The following is a 25,953-nucleotide window of genomic DNA, read 5'->3' as shown; positions in this document are numbered from 1 at the left end:
CCAATTAACACTCTGCGATGTAGAATAATCATTTTGTAATTCCGAAAAATAGACTATTTGGGGGGGAAGGAGTTCGGATCATGAAATACGGTCGCTTTGTTTTTCAAGACCAATGAGGCATCTGCGGTCCAAAGATGTTGGATAACTTCGTTAAATTACAAGCTAATTAGTGGCAGAAGCAAGGCGAAGGCTGTCTGACTAGTCCTGCATGCACTGAACCGCACTGCTACCCAGTTGGCTTCAGAACGGCTTTCTTCACTAGAAGCCGTCTCAGCCCCCTGTATAACCCACAGTGTGCCTGTTATGTGACTCATTAAACACAACCTACATCACAGCTGTGCTTTACTGGCCTCAGGGTTATTCGTTTTCCAGACACCTACTCCAGGAGACATTTGAAGAGTGACCTGAAGGTCTTCATGAAAATACACCAGAATAAAATACTTTAAAAAGTCCTACAGGCTGTATAAAAAAATAAACAAAATAAAATTTTTTAAAAAAAGGATTTATTGTATAACACAGGGAACAATATTCAATATTTTGTAATAACATATAGTGGAAAATAACCTGAAAAAAAATAATAGATATATACACCTGAATCACTTTACTGTACACCTAAAAGTAACACAATATTGTAAATCAACTATACTTCAATAAAAATGTTCTTAAATTAAAAAAAAAAAAAAAAAGTCCTACAGGGGTCGTCGAAGAGAGCAAACACACCATCTGCTTGCTTCCCATTTTACCAAATGAGTATCTGATAGGCAGGAAGTTCCTAGTGAACCCAGTTTTGACCCAACAACTTCAGTAACCAGACAGCAGCGCCTGCAGCGTAAGCACTTTGTCACTCTGATTTCAGGCTGTTGGGACAGCAGGACAGTGCCTCTGGCACATACCCGTAAACTCCACAGGTAGGTGTACTTAAGCGACATGACAGCACAGACACTGACTGCCCTGGGTGGCAACTCACACAGACCTAGACCTATTTCTGACCATGGAATGCCAGCAGCTGCTGGGATGGAACAAAGGCTACTCTGGAACACCGCCTCCACCACACCCCAGGTATGGAATCTTTGGAGGGGCTGCCCTGAAAACCTTAGAGGGACAACTTGGGAACTTCTGTGCAAGAGCAACGCTGCATGCCACCCAATATGCTGCGATCTGTTCCAATATGAGGCAGTTCGTTCCAAAGAGCGCAACAGACAGACATTAAACCCTAAGTTATGTTGCATCCAGGAACTTGGTTGAACCCTTCAGACATCATGGTGTGTGAAAGAAGCCAAACACAAATGAGTAGGTGCTGTATGATTCCATTTATATAAAAAATAAAAGTAAAAACCAAAACGAATCTGTAAGAGTGATAGAAGTCAGGATGGTGGTTACTTCTTGGGTGAGGGATATTGGCCAGAAGGGGTCCAAGGAGCTTCCTAGGGTGCTGGGAATGTTTAATTGCTGGATCTGGGTGGTGGCCACAGAGGTGTAAAGTTATTTAAAAACTTACCAAGTTCTACACTTCAGATATGGGTGTACTTTACCTATATGCTTGTTACACTCAGCCATAAAAAGAAATGAAATTGAGCTATTTGTAATGAGGTGGATGGACCTAGAGTCTGTCATACAGAGTGAAGTAAGTCAGAAAGAGAAAAACAAATACCGTATGCTAACACATATATATGGAATTTAAGAAAAAAAAAATGTCATGAAGAACCTAGGGGTAAGACAGGAATAAAGACACAGACCTACTAGAGAATGGACTTGAGGATATGGGGAGGGGGAAGGGTAAGCTGTGACAAAGTGAGAGAGAGGCATGGACATATATATATACACTACCAAAAGTAAGGTAGATAGCTGGTGGGAAGCAGCCGCATAGCGCAGGGAGATCAGCTCGGTGCTTTGTGATGGCCTGGAGGGGTGGGATAGGGAGGGTGGGAGGGAGGGAGACGCAAGAGGGAAGAGATATGGGAACATATGTATATGTATAACTGATTCACTTTGTTATAAAGCAGAAACTAACACACCATTGTAAAGCAATTATACTCTAATAAAGAGGTAAAAAAAAAGAGTTTATAGAAAAAAAAATTAAACATATTGTGTGAGGTCCTTTGACATTAATGGAGAATATGCTTCTTCCTTTTCTTTAGCATAAGGATATCTGAGATTCTCTGAATTGAGTCTTTGCAAATAATATTACTAGCAATAACAATAGCTAGATTAAGGGCTTATATGCTCCAGAAACTGTGCAGGGAGACATATGAATTATCTCCTTTAATCCTTAAAACATTTCCGTGAGGTTGACACCATCATATATTTCACAGATGACAAAACTCAGGCACAGAGAAGTGAAGTAACTTGTCCGAAGTCACACAGCAAATAAAACATCAGAAATGGAGTTCAAATCCAAAGCAGTCTGACTCCTGAGTCAGGATAGGGGGAGTTTTCAAACTGAGTCATATCTGATCTAACTTTTCCCCTGAGCCTAAGAAGCGCCCTGATATTACAGTGCAGTCTGCACATTCAGTATTAAGAGAAAAGAGAATCAAGGCTTGGGCTGATGGGTTAACAGTCCTAGATGATTACATTCTTGAGGTTCATTCAACAGATACACCTAGTTTGGTACAAAGGCCTATTTTCTTTGCCTTTAGTAGCAGAGGGTAGGTGCTATTATTGGCTTGTTATAGTTTGACCTTGTTCCTTTCCCTTAAAAGAAATACACAGTGGGGGCAACACAGAATGTTTTCATATGCTATTCACTGGAGCTCTCTAGAACACTGTGTCCCAGGACAAAATTTCCAAGGCGTGCCACACACTTTTAAGATCTGCTTTAGGCCTTTTGGAAAGGCTAAAGGGGCTTACTTTCCTCTTTTGCTAGCTTTTATATTGTTATTATATTAAATATTATTTATCTGCAGAACCTGGAGAAGGCATCAACCACTCTTTAATTAAAAAACACAGAGCTCGTGATTTTCCAGACACTCTCTCCTATCCTTTACTGCCTCCTCAGTTAGGTTCTCTTATGCTCTCATATGAAAACCTGTTAGAGCATTAATTTCTTGATTAAAAGGAGCCATAAATCATAGGCCCTCTAAAAATCCATCGGGGAGAAGGTCCAAAAGCAATGTGATGGTTTAGGCCCTCTTAGCAACCAGGCCCAAATGCCTGTCCAAAGGATTAACTGGGGTCTATAACATGAATATCGAATCATCTTCCACCTCACCCCTGCTCCCTGTAGTAACTATTTGTGGACTCGCTATTCGGGGAACTTAAATGATTGATGTTGACAATTTTTTTTTTTTTGCGGTACGCGGGCCTCTCACTGTTGTGGCCTCTCCCGTCGCGGAGCACAGGCTCCGGACGCGCAGGCTCAGCGGCCATGGCTCACGGGCCCAGCCGTTCCGGGGCATGTGGGATCTTCCTGGACCGGGGCACGAACCCGTGTCCCCTGCATCGGCAGGCAGACTCTCAACCACTGCGCCACCAGGGAAGCCCTGATGTTGACAATTTTGATTAAAAAAAAAAAACTGGTCTCATCCCACCCCTGCCCCTGACTACCTGGACAGCGTCCTGCTCACAGCTGGGTGCACTGGTTCACAGCCTGCACCTCACCCCAATCCCAGCTCCAGAGCTCAATGTACCAAGCACAGGTCACGCAGTAGAAGCTGAGGATAAATCAATGCTGCCTCCCCCTGAGTAGGGGGATACAGAGCACCCTGCAATAGATGTCTCTACTCGCCCTCCATGCTCTATCCTTCATCAACCAGTTACGCTGCCTGAGACTTTAATCCTCCTCCCAGCCTCATCTGCGCTCTGCCCACCTCCAAGCCAGCCCCAGAGCCGCGTACCACTCCCTGCCGTCACATCTTACATCTACCCATGGCGGCAGACTGACCTGCCCAGAGCTCCTCCTTCCAAGCAATATCTTTCACCCCCTAACTAGGCCCTGCGCAACACAAGCCAGAACTCACCAGCCTTGACCACACAGATCAGGACAGCACAGCGGACCTCGGTCCCTGGGCCATCTTCCTCCACCCCGTCATGTCCCGTGAGAAGACACGCCCGCCCCATACCTCACCCACACTTGGCCCCTTAGGTGCCAAGGTCTACCAAGATCTTTCAACGTCACTCATCATCCTAAATCCTAGCCCAGTGTGCACCACTGCCTCAGAAGTTCAGGCCCTATCAGCTAGAAACCTCTGCCTTTGGCAAAATTCTCTGTTTCAAACGAGTTGTGAGTGATTTCAAAGACATGTGTAATCTTCCATGCTGTCAGGGCATCCATGTAAGTCGAGAATGGAGAGTCACAGTCCCGGGTGTGCGGTTTCTGCATCTCAGCCAAGCATGGCCTCACTCTCCAGTTGGGTTTCGTGCAGTGACTTAAATACATACGCATGTGCACACACACGCGCCCTCACACAGAGGCACGCCTATGTTTTCCCTTTCTGGAAAATGGGCTTGGAAAAGAAAAGTTTTGGTGCTGGTAAAAGAAAGAAAGTAAGAGCTAAGAGGGCAAAGAAAGTGAAGCTTAATCAGAATACAGAACTTTTGGATAACTTCAGAATTACATGATGAATTTGGCAATAGCTGAAATGAACGAACTTAAATATTTATATTAATATGGAAATATTTCTGATGAAAATAAGACAATGTGTCACTCAAGGCAATGCCCCAACCAGAACAAGAACCACACACTGTGCAGGAAGCTACATGCAAGCGTGAGCAGCCCAGCGTCTTGGGGTCCTTCCTGGTGTAACGGGTCTATTATATAAGTGGTGCCAAGGAGGAAATATAATTATTTTGAAGTTATTTTTGAGAAACTGTTTCCTGCCCATTGGCAAATGGCAAAGCCAAAAATAGGCTCTTTAATGAAGTTCTTACCTGGTCATCATAGCGATACGTGAGGAACTGCTCCCCTGTTGTATCTTCCAGAAAACTTCCCTGAGGGGAGAGTGCAAACTCAGGAAGGAAATAGGCCCCAGGAGACTTCTCTGCTGTGGTCTGAAAGGCAAGATCACTTGGTTACAAATAAGGCCCCAGTAAGGACTCCCAACAGGCAGTCTCTGAAAAGGGGTGAGTCCAAGAGAATCCACCCACCAAAAGGCTGTACCAAGAAAAGGGAAGTGCTTATTTACAATAGCCTAGACGTGGAAACAACCTAAATTTCCCTCGACAGACGAATGGATAAAGAAGACATGGTACATATACACACAATGGAATATTACTCAGCCATAAAAAAGAATGGAATAATGCCGTTTGCATTATTTCAAATGGCATTAGACCTAGAGATTATCATACTAAGTGAAGTAAGTCAAACAGAGAAACACAAATACCATATGATATCACTTATACGTGGAATCTAAAATACAACACAAATGAACCTATCTGTGAAACAGAAACAGACTCAAAAGACATAGAGAACAGACTTGTGGTTGCCAAGGGGGAGGGGAGTGGGGGAAGGATGGATTGGGAGTTTGGGATTAGCAGATGCAAACTAGTATATATAGGATGGATTAACAACAAGGTCCTACTGTATAGCACAGAGAACTGTATTCAATATCCTGTGATACACCATAATGGAAAAGAATATAAAAAAGAATGTATATATATGTGCATATATACACATGTATATACAGATATGTGTATATATACACATATATATCTGTATATATATGTACAACTGAGTCACTTTGCTGCACAGCAGAAATTAACACAACATTGTAAATCAACTATACTTCAGTAATTTTTTTTTTTAAAAAGGGAAGTGGCCTCTCTTGGCAAAGGCCATGTGAGACACACCAGGTATCTGTGTTGAGGGGCTGTTAGACCAGGATAGCACCCTGGGCCACCTCAAATCAGCTCACACCGTATTTACTCCCTGACACCTGTTTCTTCCTCCTGCCCACAACCTTCCAGCAAGGCAGCCACAGTGAGGTTGACTTGCTTAAGCTCTGTTGTTACAAATCCATTGTTTCTAGGACGTGCTTTCTTTCTCTTTCCTTTTCTTTCTTTCTTTCTGTTTTTGATTGTTGGGTGAAAGAGTGAGAAACAAACTTATTTTTTCCATACTATAACAGAAGTGCATGTTCCTTGCAGAAACTTTAGAAAAGTCAGATGAGTGCAAAAGAAAATAAAAACCGCCCATAAATACTCCAACCTATAATAACCACTTTTAATTGTTTTGATGTATTTCCTTTGAGACTTTTTTCTCATAATGTTTTGTATGTTTATATAAAAAAATCCAAGATTAAATACACATGGAGTTTGCAGAAAGACTCCATTGGATTCAGGGAGCGCTCATGCCCTGGCATCTGAATCGGTAGACGTAAGCCCCATTTGTTGGGGTCAAGGGGAGACAGGAAGGACACCACCTGTTGGAGAATATGGCTTGGATACAATGGCCCAATGGACTTGCTACCAGCACTTGCCACGTCCCCATCCAAGGGAAGTTGGAGCACGTAGAGGGCTTCTCCGGATCACTGCCTTGATGGGTTCAAGGAGGGACGAGATAAAGGAGATGAACCTCCAGTGCTTAGCCCCACATAATCAAAAACACCGGTCCGTGACTCTGCCCCCAACAGGGTACCTCACTCCCCCTGCTCCAGAAGGAGTGAGCAAGAAACAGAGTGAGAGGCCATGGGTGTCACTCCGAGGAAATCATTTTCTGCAAATAGGAGGAGTGGGGAATAAAAGTACCCCTCTAACACCTCTGTTCCACCAAGGGTCACAATTCCAAACTGCAGCAGGAACTGCGGTTAAAGCAAAAACAGCCATTTGAATGCTACACGTTAAAAAAAAGAAATCAAGATGTGATAGCTTTGTTAAGGCACTTCGAACAGATAAGTCTGTGTTTTGGTTAGCCCTACCCTGTTCAAAGAATTTCAAGATTTTCTCATTAAATTTCATTCACATGAGGGGCTCAGCACCAAACGAGAGACAGGAATCTTCCCAGAGCCCTGCAGCCCCAGATCTCCTTTGCCCTCCTTCTGAATGGCTTGCTTGAGGCCCAGTGACTCCTACCTGAGTGCAGGAAATTGGAAAAACGCCTGTGGATGTCCTACCTGCTACACTGTGAAGCCACCCTTGACACGGGGTCTGTCACCCCAGTGTTCAGACCACCACCGGGTGTTCTGTGGAGGTTTTCTCTGTGATGTCACCTTCCTGTGGGGAGGCTCTGCTCTGAAAGTTAGCATGGTCACCCTGAGGTCCACAGCAAAGCCACAGTGTCAACAGCCTGGAAAGGAGGTCTGATCAGGCCCAGGCAAGGGCACAGAATACATCTGTCAGACCTGGCCAGCCAGCTCTCTAAGTGCTGGAGATTGTTCCTAAGTAACCTTGGGAGGAAAAGGAAGGGGAGCTCATGCCACAGCCTCCACAGAGACAACCGGACTCTCACACGCTTTAGCAGGTTCTATGGGGCTCTGCATGAAATATCAGAAAAAGCAAAAAGGCTTCCTGGTAGTAAAGCTTTCCAGTCCTCAGTATTCATTAGGGTGGGAAAAAAACAGCAGACACTTACGACTTGATTATAACTATAGCTGATTACCTTCCACATTGTGAGCCACTGTTCCAAACTTTACATTGTATTTATCAGGGTTTAAAAAGGTGAGGCGGGAATAAAAACTTCCACGTGAAAATAAGAGGTGAATTTGATGGTGAAATGTATGTCTCTGTATGTTTCCTAGGAAGTTTGAGTATGTGTAGAAGTATCATTCTTCTCACCAAGGATAAAAACACATCTAGGTAAACCTCAGGGCCAAATTTTATACAACTGCTGATAAAGAATGGATTCTATCTTAACGTAATTCATGGACACTGATTACCAAAATGCTTAGCGAAGAATCGATAAAAGTTAGTTGTTGTTGTTGTTTGCCTCTATTGGCTTCAGAGATGGTAGAATCATAGTTTTAAAGGCCTGAAGAGGCCTTAGAAGTCATCCAGGTCAAACTCCTTTTTTTAGAAATGAGTAAACTAAGGCTCTGAAAGTGAAGAGACTTGCCAACCACCACAGAGCAGGAGCCAGGGCTGGAACATGTTCGTGGCCATGTGCAAAGACACAGTTAGATCGTTTTACCAAAGAGTGGGGGCTGGGAGCAGCCTAGGATCAACACCTGAAATCAGCTCCCCAAATACACAGGGCCTCCCAGTATGATGCTTATCTTTAGTTGACCATACAGTCAACACACATTTATTGAGCACCTACTACATGCCTGAAACTGTTCTAAGTGCTATGACTACAATGACGTACAAGAAAGATAAGTCCCTCTTTTCATGAAGGTTATACTCTAGTGGGAAGAGATACATAATAAAATAAGCAAACAAATTCATAAACAAGAAAATTAAAGCTCTAAGTGCTATAAAAGAAATAAACAGGGGGATATGAGAATAAGGTTGGGAGAGGGTTGTTTAACTTTAGATAAGAAGATCAGGAAGGCATCCCTGAGAAGACAAGATTTAAGCTAATACCTAACAGGTAAGAAGGAACCAGTCACGCAAAGAGCCAAGGATGAGCATTCAAGATGAAAAGAAGAGCAAGTACAAAAGCCCTAAGGGGGGAAGCAGGTCAGTGGGACTGCAGATCAGAAAGGAAGTCAGTGCGGCTGGATCCAGTGTGAACAAGGAAGAGAGTGCATGAAATGGAAATAGGAGAGAAAGGAGGAGCTGGGACATTCAAAGCCTTACAGGCCATGGCAAGGAGTTGAAGAACTATAGATTTCAGCTAACACTGACTGCTTTGTGGAGGATAGGTTAGGAGGATGCAAGATGGAATCATATAGGTCAATTAGAAGGCCGTGGCACTAATCCAGTTGAGAAGGGATGATTCCTTTGACTGGGAGGATGGCCGTGGTGAAGGGGAGAGGTAGATAGACTAGAAGTTGCTGACGGGTGAGAAAAAGCAAGGTATCAAGGATGACTTCCGGGTTTGGGCTTGAGCAACAGGCTACAAAAGATTCAGTATGAGGGACTTTGCTGGTGGTCCAGTAGGTAAGACTCTGCGCTCCCAATGCAGGGGGCCCAGGTTCGATCCCTGGTGGGGGAACTAGATCCCACTTGCATGCTGCAACTAAGAGTCCGCATGCCACAACTAAAAGTCCGCATGCCGCAACTAAAGATCCCGCATGCTGCAACAAAGATCCCACGTGCTGCAACTAAGACCCAGCGCAGCTTAAATAAATAAATAAGAGATTTAAGTACTAAGAAGAAAAGTTCTTTAAGGAAAAAAAAAAAGATTCAATGGGTGGGTTGCCCTGAGGCAGGAAAGGATCTGCTGGGGAGGGGCAGAGAGTTTGGGTCTATTTGGGTCACATGAAGTCTGAGATGTGTATGAGACATCCATCCATGTGGAAAGCTTGAGCTGGCTGTTCAATATGCAAGTCTGGAGCTCATAAGGGAGGTCTAAGGCTGAAGACAGAAATTTGGAAGACATTGTTTTCATTTCCTACACATATATATTTACAGCATCATACTGGAAAGGACCCTCCCTAGAGAATGAGTTTGGCGGACAAGAGGGCTTTGTCTGGAGCCCTCAATAATTTTAATATCTGAGGACTTCCCTGGTGGCACAGTGGTTAAGAATCCACCTGCCAGTGCAGGGGACACGGGTTTGATCCCCGGTCCGGGAAGATCCCACGTGCCACAGAGCACCTAAACCCGTGCACCACAACTACTGAGGCTGCGTGCCACAACTACTGAAGCCCGCATGCCGCAACTACTGAAACCCGCGTGCCTAGAGCCCGTGCTCCACAACAAGAGAAGCCACCACAATGAGAAGTCTGCGCACCGCAACAAAGAGCAGCCCCTGCTCGCGGCAACTAGAGAAAGCCCGTGCACAGCAACAAAGACCCAAAACAGCCAAAATAAATAAATAAAATTAAAAATTAAAAAAATAAATAAGTCTAATATCTGAACGTGAGTAGAAGAGGAGGAGCAAGCAAAAGAGACTAAAAATGATGATCAATTAGAGTAGAATCAAGGAAAAAAAGACAAATATTGGGTCATGGAAGGATTCAGCATCAGAGTGACCAACGGTCTTGAATGCTGCTAAGAGACTGAGATGAGGCCACAGACGTGTCCATTGGATCTGACAGCAAGGAGGTCACTGTTGACCTTAACAAGAGTAGTTACGGTGATGCAGCAGGGACAACTGTCATGGTTTTGAGAGGTGAATGGGAGAAGAGGAAGTAGAGACCGTGATGAGAGACTCAGAAAGGGGGCATAGCTGGAGGGAAACATAGAATCGCAGGTAGAATTTTTAAAGATAGGAGACACTGGAGCAGGTTTGTTTCCTTACAGGAATCATCCAGTAGCAAGAGAGAGAATGGAGAAGACAGAAGAGGTAACTACCGGTGCAAAACCCCTGAGAAGGAAGAGGAATGGGATCCAAATTGATTGCGGAGGCTCTGGCTTTTGTCCAGATGAGGGCCCTTGGCCCACAAAAGCCTTCATCAGGCCATGCTCCCTAGCCGATTTGGAGCCTCCATCTCCCCTGCGCCTACTCCTTGGATACCCTTCTGCGAGGTCTCAGGGACTCCTGGTCCCAAGATCATCCGTTTGTCTCTATCACCCTCTCCGACCACCCCTCACCCACCCCGGCCCCATTCAGCTTTCTCACCTCTGAGCTGGCTCTCTTTCCTGGGCTCTGCTGCAGCTGCAGCCGCCCTACTGCTGAAAGAAAGTGCAGCCACATTTCGTCCCAAATTGCTGCCTTCTGTGGCGAGGGGGGACTGTCCTAAGCCTCTGTAATCAGAGTATTTGTCTGTTGTGCTTCTTTTTCTTTTATTTTTTTTAATTCTCTTCGAACTACCAGAATTTTTTTTTTTTTTTTTTTTGGTTGCGTTGGGTCTTCGTTGCTGCATGCGGGCTTTCTCTAGTTGAGGCGAGCGGGGGCTACTCTTCATTGCGGTGCGTGGGCTTCTCATTGCGGGGCTTCTCTTGTTGCAGAGCACGGGCTCTAAGCTCACGGGCTTCAGTAGCTGTGGCACGTGGGCTCAGTAGTTGTGGCTCACGGGCTTAGTTGCTCCGCGGCATGTGGGATCTTCCCGGATCAGGAATCAAACCTTTGTCCCCTGCATTGGCAGGCAGATTCTTAACCACTGCGCCACCAGGGAAATCCCCAGAGTATTTTGTCTGTTGTGCTTCTATACTATTAACAGCAACTACAAACATTTCATAAGCTCCAATGAGCTTTTTTTTTTCTCTGCTTAAATTCGACTGGGTAAAATGATGTATGTTTGCCCTACATTTTGTTCATTGTGTTCCTATCCCAGGCTTCTGTCTCTCCCCCAAGGCATCTCAGTGCAGCATTTTGGAGGAAGTTCCACAGGGCTGAGGACTGTCTCCATCATGTCTGCGTTCCCCAGGGGAGATGCCTGGTGTAAGGTCATGAGAGTGAAAGACTGCTGGCCTGCACTACCTGAGCTATGGACTAGGGGGCCTTCTTCCTCACCAACCCCCCATTCTCCTGTGGGAGTTAAACGCTGCTAATCCCTGGGCTAGCCCAGATTCTCTCCAGGCTCACATCACACTCCGCGTTACTGATAAACTGATTTTACATTCACCTCTTTTTATCAAAATCCTTATTCCTGAGTCAATTTTTCAATCATTTGGGAGTCGAGGCTACAGCCTGATGCCATCCAAGTCCTTTCCCTCTATAGTGGCGAGGGTGCACCACCATGCTTGTTGAAGAGCCGTCCTGTGGCATCCCATAATCATGAAAGCTCAGTGCTGGGAGGGACCGTCTCAGTCATTTAATCCAGCCTGTCCACCTCAGCAATCCTGCCAGATGTCCTGCAGCCTCTGCTTGAATTCCTTTAGTGATGGGGAGCTCACTCTCTTACAAGGCAAAAGGGCAAAAGAATCTAGGAAGTTCAGAGATACCAACCTAGTCTGAAGTGGCCCATTGCTCCCCAAGGGTGGAATGAGGTACCTTTCCTCTGTCATCCTCCCCGACGTCCTTCCCCTGCCTTTCCCTCTCCCCAGAGGGAATTGAATTCTAGAATCTGAACAGAGTGGAATTTGGGAAGAGACAAATATTTGAGTCACAGAGCTAAATAACTGGAAGAAATTTTAGAGACAGTCTAATCCCAACCCCTACTTTGGAGCAGGAATTTCTCCTGCAGCATCTTCCACAGTCATGCACATAGACTCAACAGAGGCCCTTTGAAGAGAAAGCTGGGAAGGAAGGAAACTCAAGTTTATTGAGCATCTACTGTGAGCTAGGATTTGTGAACACTGCCTCTATCTATCCTCACCGCTAGGCTGTGAGGTATGTGTCACCAGCCTCTTTTCGCACAGGAAGAAACCAAGACACAGGACATCAGGACATTTAACTAGGGACACACAAAGTCCCAGCTGCTGAGTGAAAGTTCACCCCCATCCCAGTCCCCCAGCTCCCTCAGTGGAAAACAGTCTTGGCAAAACTGGACCTTCCTTGAAGGAGAAATGGCTAAGTTGACTCATGGCTTCAGAAAGCAAGCACCCTGGGCAGCAAAGAACACACGCTGACATTCTCACCACATGGGGGTTGACTTCCTAAATGTCAGGGAGACTCGGTGTTAGGCGCCTCCGCACACAACAGGGTGACCAAAGACCAGGCCCCTTCAGCAGCAAGAGTTGACGGCAGGGTGGGGGGAGGGAGGCCGGACCAGGAAGTGTGCAATCTTCCCAGGGCGCAGATCCAGGGCCGAGAAGAGCAACTGCCAAAATGCATCATCCCACCAGCCACTGTCCACAGCTGCCGAATCACTGGGGATGGGGTCCGAGTCATCGGGGACAGGGTCAGAAGGAATCCAGACGGCCTCTCCAGGGACCTGAGGAGGCAGCTGACCCACATCCCCCCTCCAGCTGAAGGCTTTGACTTTGGCAGGAGGAAGGAAGTATGGGATGGGGATTCAAGGACAGGATTTCAGCGTCCTAGCCTCCATCTACAGCCTGGAAAGGACAAGGACAGAGGATGTCTATCAAGACTTGGCTGATGGCGTGGAAGGAGAAACAAGTGGAGGAGAAGTGGGTGGTCCTATATATAGAACAGAACCCAATGCTCCTCGAAGGTCGAGCAGTCACCATGAAAAAGAATACAATGGGATTCTCACTGAATTTCAACAAGCCAGTTTAAACCCTTCTCCCAGCCTTGTCTGAGCACTACAGGTGGACGTTTGTCTCTCTCCAGAGCGTGAACACAGCCAAACGCCACACCACTGACCTCTACAGAACTGTGGTCAATGAAGATCACTAAGTTCTCTTTCCTACCTGCCACTGTTAAGCCCTATCTGTATTCGGGACCGAGAGCCTGACTGTACCATCTCCGGTCATTCACGCCCTCTTTAGATCTGGCCCATCCTTTCAGCCTGTCAAGGCTCTTTTTGGATCCTGACTCCATCTACCAATTTTTGCATCGCTCTCTCCCTGCTTCTCATCAGCCCAAATTTGAGCAGTGCTCTCTCTATCTGTCTCCTTGTTACTGCCACAAACACTGAGCTGGAACAAGGCTGAGAACTGGGCTCTTCACCAGGCCAAGAGAAGTCTGTCTCCAGGCTGACAGTGACGGTACTCACTTAGGGTCCTCTCATTTCATATATCCCCAACTTGCCCACTGGGGATTCAAGAAACACCTTGTCCGATTCTGCCATGACACAGACAACTCATGGAAGTAAGACGCTAGATGGAAGAACTGAGATTCCAACGGATCTTCCTAGGTCGGGACGAAAGCTAAAGGCTAAGAAGGGACAACACTGAGCCATTATTGCAGAACAATTCCCCGTGACACCAGGGCTTACAGAGGACAGTTACGGTCACGGTCAGGAATACGAATGCATAAGAAGTCAATCTCAATTAATGGCAACCAAGATCTGCAGCAGACAGTTAGCACCAGGATGGGAGGTGCGGACCACTCCTACCGGGGGAAGGTCCTTTTAAATGATAATATTTGGTGAGTCGGAAAGTGTGTGTTCCAGGTGGAAGAGGAGAATCCCCAGGCTCTGGGGACAGTCTGCCAGGAACACATTCTCTGGAGGGTCTCTGGGGGCTGTTACTCCCGGCCTGGATTACACATGGGACTTTACAGTTTGTGCCCTCCAAAGTCCATGAGGGAATAATCAAGTCAACCAAAATTATGTAAATTCAGCATACCAAACACATTTTTCTTCCAAGAAGCAGGATGTGCATTTTGTTTCCTGAACCTGAAACAAAGACTCAAAAAGAAACCTTCGGGATCATTTTGGTTTTTCAAGCAGGATGTTGTCATTCCAAGATATTTCAAAGTCCTGGGGGTCCCCAAACTTCCTGATTAAATATAAAATGTATTTACTTTGCCAAGGTTGAAAGGGTAGGCTGAAAGAAAATGAGTTTTCACATTTTTTTGAGTCTTTAAAAAAAATTAATGCTAGGAATTTAAGATTCATCCTTTCTGTTTACCATCAACTAATGAATACATTCTCTGGTTCTTGTTGGGTTGAAAGGCCCAACATCTGAATGAACATCTGAGTGTGAGTACATCTCAGCCAAAATCCTATGTCGTTTCAAACTTCAACTTCGCTCTGAGTCACATTTTCAGCAGACCCTTCTGGATCCCTCTCAGTGCTGGAAGGTGGGTGATGCCTTGTGGGTGTGCATGTTCAGAACACGCTGTTCCACGGAGAAGGTCTTTCCTTGGATTTAAATTTATCATATTAAGACTCTCTTTAGCAAACTGGTATGTGGATCTTACAAATGTCATTCATATAGGGCTTCCCTGGTGGCGCAGTGGTTGAGAGTCCGCCTGCCGATGCAGGGGACGCGGGTTCGTGCCCCGGTCCGGGAAGATCCCACGTGCCGCGGAGCGGCTGGGCCCGTGAGCCATGGCCGCTGAGCCTGCGCGTCCGGAGCCTGTGCTCCACAACAGGAGAGGCCACAGCAGTGAGAGGCCCGCGTACCGCAAAAAAAAAAAAAAAGACAGACAAATGTCACTCACAGCACTACTCTTCCATCTGCCACTAAACACAAATTCTCTCTCTCTCTTTCTCTCTCCTTCCCTCCCCTTCCCCTACACACACACACACACACACACACACACACACACACACACACACATCTTTAATCCGCCCTGGCAAGCAGGGCCAAAAGTAATCAGTGAAAAGATCTTGCTGGAACACATTTCACCTTTCAGTTCCCTGAAAGGAGAAAACCTGAAAATGAAATCACAATACTTCTTTATATATCTGAGCCGTCTTTAGCCCTCAGCACAAGGCTTTGTGCATAGGAGACATTCAATAATTAATTTTCTTTCCTAGAAAAACTGACATAGGTTGCCCTTTCCACCCCCACAGAGCCCTGCAGGACTGATGCCTGATTTTCTCTCTGCCACTTTGAAAGACCAGAATGCTCTGGCTAAAGCATATGCTGGCATTTCACAAGGGGTTATTTAAAAACTTGACCATTATTCTGAATGGGGAGAGGAAAGAAAGCCTGCCCCTGCCACATATACACAATACAGATCCTCTTTCCCTGGAGGCCACCCCTCCCACAAAATTTTATTGAAGAGTCCATTTTTCAAGGACTTGAAGGAAGCTGACCCCGTGGAAAGAGACTCAATGAGCAAAATGTCATGTGGAAATAACTCTAAAACACCTCAGGGGGAAAAATTGAAAATTGTATTCCATGAACAGGGCTCCACTGGTAAAGAAAAACGCTGGATGGATGGTCATCGCAAATCTTAATTAATTGTAAACTCCCTACCCACTCTTTCCTTCTCCCAGTCTCTCCCCTCCTCCTGGTGCAGTCACACTGGTAAGGGGTCATGCTCTTCCCCACCAAAAGCCAGTTAGCAGAGAAGGGAATGATCATTTATTTGAGGAACGTGAGCAACTGTTGTTGCTGAGAAGTGCTGTGAGAACGACCCAGAAAAAGTGCCGTGGAGAAGTGAGGTGTTTCCTGGGGGAATTTCTGTAATTCCCTCCCAGGCATCACTTCCACTCCAACAGGGGTTCAGGGTTGAGGGAGAAACAGTCTCGTGGCACCCAATCTGGGCAATGGAATCTGCACTTTGATCACAAAGCGAAATACGTATTTTCCCGCAGCCTCTTCACCACTGACACTCATGATTACCTCTCTGCAGAGACAAGGCATCTTTGCTTTTAAAATAAGAGCACAGGGACTTCCCTAGTGGTGCAGTGGTTTAGAATCCGCCTGCCAATGCAGGGGATACGGGTTTGAGCCCTGGTCCAGGAAGATCCCACATGCCACGGAGCAACTAAGCCCGTGCGCCACAACTACTGAGCCTGCGCTCTAGAGCCCATGAGCCACAACTACTGAGCCCACGTCCTACAACTACTGAAGCCTACGCACCCTAGACCCCGTGCTCCGCAACAAGAGAAACCACTGCAGTGGGAAGCCCACGCACCGCAATGAAGAGTAGCACCCACTCGCCGCAACTAGAGAAAGCCCGGGTGCAGCAATTAAGACCCACTGCAGCCAAAATCAAATAAATAAACTTATTTATTTCTAAAAATAAATAAGTAAACATTAAAAATCAATAGAGTACAAATCAGTATTGTACTTTACCCAGGTGGCGGAGGGAGGGACTCCTCAAAGCAGCAAATGTTCAGGTATTTCTTGAGGGTATGTCCAGGGTCTATTCAGTCACCTGATCAACATACTGTTTCTTAAGCCCCAAGGCACCTGTTTACTAGGCACAGAGGCCGTTTTTGACATGGAGAATTCATCAGTCAACGAAACAGACAAAAATCACTTTTCTCAAGGAGTTTATATTCTAATTCGGGGAAACAGAAAATGAACATAATATATAAATAAGTTATATAATGTGATATAGGAAAAAGAGGTTGGAAGTGCTGGGGGCTGGGGGTATAAAGTGCACTTTTAAATAGAGCGGTCAGGGGAAGCCAAGGTAGGTCAGGGTTCCTTAGGGAATCACGTTTTATTTTCTGGTTTTCTAAACAGACAAGTTGGAGCCTGCCCTTTTCTTTGGAGGCTTCAAAGGATCGAGTCTCTCTAGGAAACTGGCTGGGATCTGCCAGGCCCTGGAGTCATCTGCTTCTACCTACAGCAACGGTGGGACCCTCTGCTCCTTGGCCCCAACTGCCCGTCTGCCTCTCCACCACCCTGCACTGCAGCCAGCCCAGGCCTCAGCACTCCACCCTGGCTGTTCCAACGTCTGCTCCCGTTGAGCCACAGCCCACCCCGCCCAGGCCCCAATAGTACAAGCACGGGCGTAAGTATGCAGAAAACACCATTACCGGACAACAGACTGACTGCATGGGCATGGTGTCTGTTGCCAACGTCAGAGTCCATCACTAAGCATGAGGCAAATCTGCGTCTATCCCAGTACACGAGCTTATACAAACTCAGTAGTGAAAGAAAAAGAAAGGAAGGGAGGGAGGGAGGGAGACAGGGAGGAAGGGGGAGGGAGGGAGGCAGGAAGGAAGGAAGGAAGAAGGAAAGAAATAAAGGAGGAAAGAGAGAAAAGAAAAAAAGCATTACCAGCTCTTCCCAATTTGCCAATGAGACACCACCCAGCCTGACACAGTCCAGAAACACGTCGGGGACATAGTCATGTTTATTCAAGGTCTTTCTCACCCTCACGGCTTTCTTTCTTTCAGGAAACAGCTTGTCTGTGTGGCTGAAATCCTACAGGCTTTCAAAATGTAGGCTTCCAAGAGAAGAGAAAGACAGAAATGTGCTGTTTGCACATATTCTGAAAAACATTTATGTTCAGCCTAAGCCAGTTTGTTTTTCTGAGCTTAGCAGGGCAGGAAGTCTTCAGTGCTAACGCATCAGCAGAGCTGCCAAGTTTGCTGTCTGGATGCTCCTGCCTTTCAGAATTCTTAAACAAGCAAGGCGATAGGAAGATAGCGATTTACAGTCAGGATGTCTTTGCTCCATGTGTATAAAATGGCATCACTCTAATTTCCATAAACTACCAAAAACTTCTGAGGGTTTAGCATAAAATGTTAAGGATTTCTTGAAAACAAAAGGTGATGCTTTTTGTAAAATTAAAATGCTAACATTAACCCCTACAATTCAATGGTACCAAAGCCATACTGGAGGCATAAATCAGAAGAAATTGTGACAGACTGTCTTCTGTTTAAAAACAAAAAAAAGGAGAAATGCAAACTACAGTGTTTGATCCAAGCAAAGTGTTGGGTGTAATACACGTTTAGGGATTTAAGCTGGTATATTTTTAAGGAATAATTTTAATTTCTTAATGATATATGGAATGACACGTAAGTTTTTCGCATGCTTAGACTGCCATCACATCATCCCCTATTTGTTTGACATGAAAATGTCACTTTGTTTTAAATCCTGAATAAACATAGGATTAGTTTTACAAACGGTACCGGATACATGGAAAGTCACATTCATAAGCCAGACAAACCTGGAGACACTGGACACCTGTTACAATCGGTGATGGACGCTCAAGTCTAGAAAGGGGGCCAGATTTGTGGTGGGGAGCCCAGGGGTCCAGCCCACCTCCACAAGAAACTCCGTGGCTCCCAGCACGTTTCCTCACGTCTCCAGGTCTTACCACATCATTAAACGGGGGAGAGCAGGCTAGATGAGCTCCAGAACACCCCAGGGTAGGAGGAAAACTGGGCTAGAAGATGAAGGGGCAGGGCTTTTGTTTCTTTACCTAATTTTTTATATTACTAAATTAATAGTGTTGGTATGAATTTAGAAAAAGTCTCCTGAGCAGAAAAATACCCAGTAGTCAAAACGTAAAACTCTGGTAGCCTTTGTAATGAGGGTCACTGCAGTTTCTTACACCAAAAGCAGTCCCAGGAGAGACATGCAGAGTGATCCCCTGGTAACTGAAAGGGCCCTCAGAGACAGCTGCCCATGAAGGCAGGGTTAAAACAAACAAACAAACAAAAAAAAGAATAACTTCAGGATAAAAGAGTCAAAGTGGAAAACTTTAACCATTGTCTTCCCCCTAACAGCCAGCAGGGATAGGGAGAGGGGGTCTCTGAGAGAGGTAGCAAGTGTATCTCGATAAGGTGTATTCGTGCTCGCAGAGACTCACTTGTTAAAATAGAGCTAAAAACCTTATACCTCCCAAAATGGCTGTGACCATTTAATAAAATAATGCATATGGTTGTATAACTGTAATTACTTAATGTGTAAGAAGCTATACACACGTATGCTACTATGATTGTTGTTATCACAAAGTTCCAAAAACAGTGGATATATGTATGTATATGTATGGCTGGTTCATTTTGCTATACAGCAGAAACTAACACAACATTGTAAATCAACTATACTCCAATTTAAAAAAAAATAATTAAAAAAAAAAGAAGTATGGGGGACTGCCCTAGCAGTGCAGTGGTTAAGCCTCCGCGTTTCCATTGCAGGGGGCGTGGGTTAATCCCTGGTCGGGAACTAAAATTCTGTGTGCTGCACAGCCAAAAAAAAAAAAAAAACACCAAAGGAAATTCTGAAAGAAAAGTATTAAGTGGTGACATATTACAAAAAAAAAGTATGAAATCCATTGATGAATATCCGAATTTCTTAGCTTAACTTTCAATCTTAATCTAATTTGCACAATATCTGTTACAATCCCACTGTATTTCAAATGTACTTCTTAAAGTTTTTCCAATAAAAGTGAATTTTCTTTGACCAAACAAACCCAAACAAACCAAAACAAAGTTCCAAAAGCAAGTGTTTAATATTAGTAGTAATATAAGCATGTACTGAGTATCTCCTCTCTGCAGGCGTTGTGCAGAGACTGAACGAGAGACAGTCCGTGCTCTCAGGGAGCTCACTGTCTAGGGTTGGGTGTGGACTGAGAAACAGATCAGTAAATAGGCCCTTCAAAGCCATGTGATGAGGGCCATTGAGGAGGGGGAAGGACAGGATGCTACATGAGCACGTGAGAGGGACACTGCGCTCGAGGCGGGGAGGGTGGAGTCAAGGTCACAGAAGGCATCACAGAGACAACAGCCAAGCTGTGATGGAAAGAACACATAGGCACTCATCAGGAAAACAGAGAGAAGGATGGAGGAACAGAACCTTCTAGAACAACATGGGTGTAATGAACAACAACGGCAAGCTGGATGAACAGCCTGCATATCTGGAGCGTGGCATGGGAGGGAAGAGGAGAGAAGTCGGAGAAGCAGACATAGGCTGGATCTCAAAGGGGGTCTGGTGGGGCAGACCACAAAGCCAGTGTTTATCCCTAGGAAGCACCAGAGGGATATTAAGTAAAGAAGTGAAACTATTATTACAGAGAACGAACTGGAGGGGGAGTGAGACAGAAGTCGGGGAGCCTAGTTAGGCTCCTCTATTAATCCAGAAGAGAGATGACAGTGGCAATGAGGATAGAGAGAGGAAAATGAGCCATAACAAAATAATGTATCTCAGAACTCAAGCTAAGAAAACAATTATGCCAGCATATCTGAAATACTGGGAGAAATTTAAAAGTTTTAGAAAAAATTCTAAATAATCAAAATTGACTCTAAAAAACAAAAACAGAAAAATCTCAATGGTCCTTCAACTATTAAAGAAATAGAATCAGTACTTAATATTCTTCTCATGAAGAAAACAACAGGTTCAGATGGTTTTAAGGTGAGCTCTACAAAACGTTCAAAGTGTAAATAATTCCAATCTTTAAATAAACTCTTCCAAAGAACAGAAAAAAAGGAACCCCCATAATTCATTTTTACGAGATTATGACCTTGATAACAAAACCAGACAAGAGCAATATGAGAAAGAAATTACATACCAATCTCACTCTTGAAATGAAGGCAAAATTCCTATATAAGATATAAGCAAAATAAATCTAACATCGTTTAAAAAGAAACCATCAACAGTAGAATGGATCAATAAATTGTGGTCTAGTTATACCCTAGAACACAAGAGAGGAGTGAAAATGAATGATCTCAGCTTCACACATCGACAGAGATGACATTTTAAACCATAACACTGAGCAGAATAGACACAGTATGATTTCATTCATATAAAATTCAGAAAAGGCTAACACCACATAATACGTTATTTGGGGATACATACTCAAATGGCTAAAACAAAATTCACCTTTTGCGGGCTTCCCTGGTGGCACAGTGGTTAAGAATCCGCCTGCCATTGCAGGAGACACGGGTTCGAGCCCTGGTCTGGGAAGATCCCACATGCTATGGAGCAACTAAGCCCGTGTGCAACAACTACTGAGCCTACGCTCTAGAGCCCGCAAGCCACAACTACTGAGCCTGCATGCCACAACTACTGAAGCCCATGCGCCTAGAGCCCATGCTCCACAACAAGAGAAGCCACCGGTGAGAAGCCCACGCACCACAACGAAGAGTAGCCCCTACTAGCTGCAACTAGAGAAAGCCCACACGCAGCAACGAAGACCCAACACAGCCAAAAATAAATAAATAAAATAAATAAATTTAAGGAAAAAAGATTAAAAAATAATTCACCTTTTGCTGTGGTGGTGTCTGAGCAGAGAGGAGGATGCAGTAAGGAAGGGACACACAAGAGGCTGCAGTGGTATTGATAACATCCTGTTTCATAAGCTCCATGCCTGGGCCACCTCATGTGTGGCTGTGCAGGTTGGGCACCACACCCTGCATATGGCCATCTTCCTATAAGCATCGTGTTACATAAAGTACTTTGTGAGTGTGTGCAAAATAATCATCATAATAAAATAATGTTATAAAACTTAAAATACATATGTATGCAAAATAATTAGAATCAAATAATTTATATAATAGTAATATAATAAGAAAATAAGTTTTAAGTCAGACCTGTAAGCATGTTTATTTTTAACACTAGATAAATATAGTCTTTTATATCAATAGGAAAGTGGTAGATTAGCCAATAAATTCTTTGGGACAACAGGTAAATTAGGAAGAAAAAGGGCAAACTCAGATTCCCTCCTCAATCAATGCATCAAAATCAATTCCATATGGATAAAAAAATGTAAATGTTAAAATATATATGTATGTATGTATACATATATATATATATACACACATATTTATGTGTATGTGTGTCTGAATGTGTGTATACATACATTCTAGAATATATATACTCTAGAAAATGGTGGAATTTTGTAGAATCAAGAATTGTGAAAGAAAAGTCTGGTATCATTCTGGTTGTTTTCCCATCGTAAGTTACTTTACCTTTCATCTGGAATTTTTGAACAAATTTATAACAGCGGACAGAGTATTTGTGGTGACAGACAACAACTAGACTTAATCACAGTGATCACTTTGAAACATATAGAAATATTGAAATACTATGTTGCGCATCAGGAACTAACATAGTGCTGTAGGTCAATTATACTTAAAAAACAAAGAAACAAACAAACTCATAGAAAAAGAGATCAGATTTGCGGTCACCAGAGGCGGAGGGTGGGGAGCGGGGGAACTGGATGGAGACAGTCAAAACTTCCAGTTATAAGACAAATAAGTACTAGGGATGTAATGTACAACGTGATAAATACAATTAACACTGCTGTACATTACATATGAAAGTTAAGAGAGTAAATCCTAAGAGTTCTCATCACAAGGAAAAAAAATATTTTCTATTTCTTTAATGTTGTATCTATAGGAGACGATGGGTGTTCACTAAACCTATTGTGGTCATCATTTCACGATACATGTTAAGTCAAATCATTAGGCCATACACCTTAAACTTATACAGGGCTGTATGTCAATTATATCTCAATAAAACTGGAAGAAAATATAAAATTTAATAATCCAAAAAGAAAAAATAAAATAATTTAAGAGGTCTAGGGAATTCCCTAGTGGCCCAGTGGTTAGGACTCTGCACTTCCATGGCTGAGGACCCAGGTTCAGTCCCTGGTCGGGGAACTAAGATCCTGCAAGCCGTGTATCAGGGCCCAAAAAAAAAAAAAAAAAAAAAGTCTAACTTCTGGCTTCCTAAAACAGTCTCTACTGACTGTGTTCTTTTCATGTGCGGGCCACGCTTTCCTGTTTCTTTGTGTGTCAAATTTTTGTTGAAAACTGGACATTTTAAATAATATAATATAGCAACTATAAAAAATCTTTTAACCTTCACCCTTAGAAGTCAGAAATTTCACCAGAATATGTATACGTCTCTGTTTGTGTCTTTTTTCATTGGTCCTGACTGTAGCCCAGTGAGCCCTTTCAGACTCAAGTCTCTTCATTCAAGGAAACTTTCTACCAATAGTTGCTTCATTGTTGTCCCTTCTCCATCCATTGCTTTTTCTCCTTCTGCTGTTTCTATTGTTTGAATACCAGGTCTCCTAAATCTGTTCGCCAAGTCCCTTAGCTTTTCCCTCATGATTTACACTGTGTGGGTTTCCATTGTTGTAGATGGTATTTCTTCCACGTGGATGTCCTTCAGCTCATTCACTGAATTATTTACTTTGAAAATCTCATTTGCTTTTAGTTGAGGAAAGCCATTTGGGGCTGTAGTGGAATCTCCTTACATTCTCTTCGTTGGTAGTTTTTCCAGTTTCTTTCTGTCTCCTCCAGAGCAGTTCTATTTCTATACAAGAGAAACACTCCATATAAGAGTTCTGTGTAAGAGGTGTCTGATCTGAGTGGGCTGCTTGTTGTTTCTCTTTCTGGTTGCTGAGCCCCCTTAGATGTGCTGCTTTTATACTCTTTTCTGTATACACATTGGTGTTCAAATATGCTAGAACCACGTGGCCACCATCCCGCCATGGCAGGGAGGAAGCACAATCAATGCCCCTGAGGGACCTTAGAGACCCAGCTGGCTAGATAGCAGTCTCCTATCAAGGCACCAAGAGAAAACCTCTCTTGGGACTTCCCTGGCGGTCCAGTGGTTAAGACTTCGCCTTCCAATGCAGGGGGTGCAGGTTCGATCCCTGGTCGGGGAGCCAAGATCCCACATGCCTCGTGGCCAAAACAACCAAAACATAACACAGAAGCAATACTGTAACTAATTCAATGAAGACTTTAAAAATGGTCCACATCGAAAAAAATCTTAAAAATTCAATAAAGACTTTAAAAATGGTCCACATCGAAAAAAATCTTAAAAATTCAATAAAGATTTTAAAAATGGTCTACATCGAAAAAAATCTTAAAAAAAAAAAAGAGAGAGAGAGAGAAAACCTCTCTCTTCCCAAGCCCTATTCTCTTCCCAGACGGAGAAAAGTTCTGAGCCACCTTTCAGCATTCATTAGGGGCTGGGAAAGCCCGAATCCTCTCTCGAGACCAGCCTGCTTGCCAGCCCCAGAACCTATCTATCCTTTGCCAGAGGGGCAGCTGGCTTTAGACGGCTGTAGGATTATGCGACCCTGAATTATTCCGATATAGCATTCTAATATACAGAATGAAATATATTTATATACATATCAGATCTTGATGCGGTGAAAATCTTTAGAAGTATAACATACTTCTAAAGGCAGAAACCATACAAATATTATAGAGCTAATATTAAACTTGAAATTGAAAAGCAAGTAATCCAACAGGAAAATACTTTAAACACACATAACAAAAGATTCTTAACTTCTACATATAAAAATAGCTCTTGCAAACCAGTAAGGAGATGAGGAAGAGATTAATTTTAAAAATGGGCAAAAGACACGAATAGGAAACTCACAAAAGAAGAAATGAAAAGAGCTAATAAACTTATGATATCACTAGCAACAGGAAAGAAAGTTAAAACACTTATCAGATTGGCAAAGATTTTTAAAAATACACTACCCACTGCTGGCAGGGATCAGGGTTGAAACACATTTTAGCAAGTTGGACTTTCAAATGTTTAAATTCAAATGAAGAACAAGTGACAATCTTAACTTTAAAAATGTACACCAAAATTGCTACACCCCAAATAAAATCTCAGAACAAATACATGTTTAAAAGTTTAAATGGCTAAAACTACAATACAAATAGAACACTGGGGCTATGAAGAAGCAGTCTCAGGCTTAGCAGATTCATTCATTATTTTTGAGCACCAGCTCTGTGCCAGGCCATAGAAGAAGCACTAAGGACACAGTGGTAAAGGAGACAGATGGAATCCTGCCCTCAAGGAGTTTACATTCTTAATAAATAAATAAATAAATAAAGTCTAATTCATAATAAAGAAATTATTATGAGAGCATTTCAGACAAATTTCGCTAAATTTTTTTTTTTTGCGGTACACGGGCCTGTCACTGCTGTGGCCTCTCCCGTTGTGGGGTACAGGCTCCAGACGCGCAGGCCCAGCAGCCATGGCTCACGGGCCCAGCCGCTCTGCAGCATGTGGGATCTTCCCGGACCAGGGCATGAACCCGTGTCCCCTGCATCGGCAGGCAGACTCTCAACCACTGCGCCACCAGGGAAGCCCAAATTTCGCTAATTTTAAAACAGGCAAATTATATGGTTACTTAACCTCCCCACCTAAAAACTAATTTTGAGGGGTATGTTGAAACATTACTCAAAACACATTTAAATCATAAGTAGCTTATCAGTACAGTAAGGGGAAGAGGGACAGAGCTTCACCTGCTCCAGCCTCTGTAAAGATTCAACTCCACATTGGTTATCTTCTGGCAAGGAGAAGAGAACAGAGGAAATTAGCTGGTTACGGTCTAAGTAAGGGAGGAAAGATGGGGCAAGGTATGCTGATCCCATCTCTTCCCTAGAGGTCCTTTAGGGCTGCACTATCCAATAAAGTAGCCATCAGGCAACGTGGCTATTGAGCATTTGAAGTGTGAGTAGTCTGAAGTGAGACGGGCTGTAAGTGTAAAATAAACTCCTGATTTCAAAAATTCAGTATTTAAAAAGCAAGGTAAAGTATCTCATGAAGAATTTGTATGAATCTGAAAAAGAATATATATACACATATATATACATATATACATCTATATACATCTATACACATCCATATATATATATACACACACACATATATATAAGGCTGAATCACTTTGTTGTACACCTGAAACTAACACAACATAGTAAATTAACTATACTTCAATTTTATTTTATTTTATTTTATTTTTTTTTCTTTGCAGTACGCGGGCCTCTCACTGTTGTGGCCACT

At 43.8% G+C, this 25,953-nt stretch overlaps 1 protein-coding gene across 1 annotated transcript in view; it reads right to left on the bottom strand.

The window, feature by feature from the left end:
* Positions 1-25,953, bottom strand: part of ADAMTSL3 (ADAMTS like 3) — a 366,545-nt gene that overhangs the window by 302,358 nt on the left and 38,234 nt on the right. Inside the window, exon 3 of the mRNA XM_067698448.1 lies at positions 4,870-4,989. Within this exon, the coding sequence (XP_067554549.1) occupies positions 4,870-4,989 (120 nt within the window). The remainder of the gene's footprint in view (positions 1-4,869; positions 4,990-25,953) is intronic.

Source organism: Pseudorca crassidens, chromosome 1, assembly GCF_039906515.1.
Source record: "Pseudorca crassidens isolate mPseCra1 chromosome 1, mPseCra1.hap1, whole genome shotgun sequence".
Classification (NCBI taxonomy): domain Eukaryota; kingdom Metazoa; phylum Chordata; class Mammalia; order Artiodactyla; family Delphinidae; genus Pseudorca; species Pseudorca crassidens.
The sequence above is the reverse complement of the archived record's forward strand: the minus strand, read 5'-3'. Positions and strand labels throughout refer to the sequence as shown.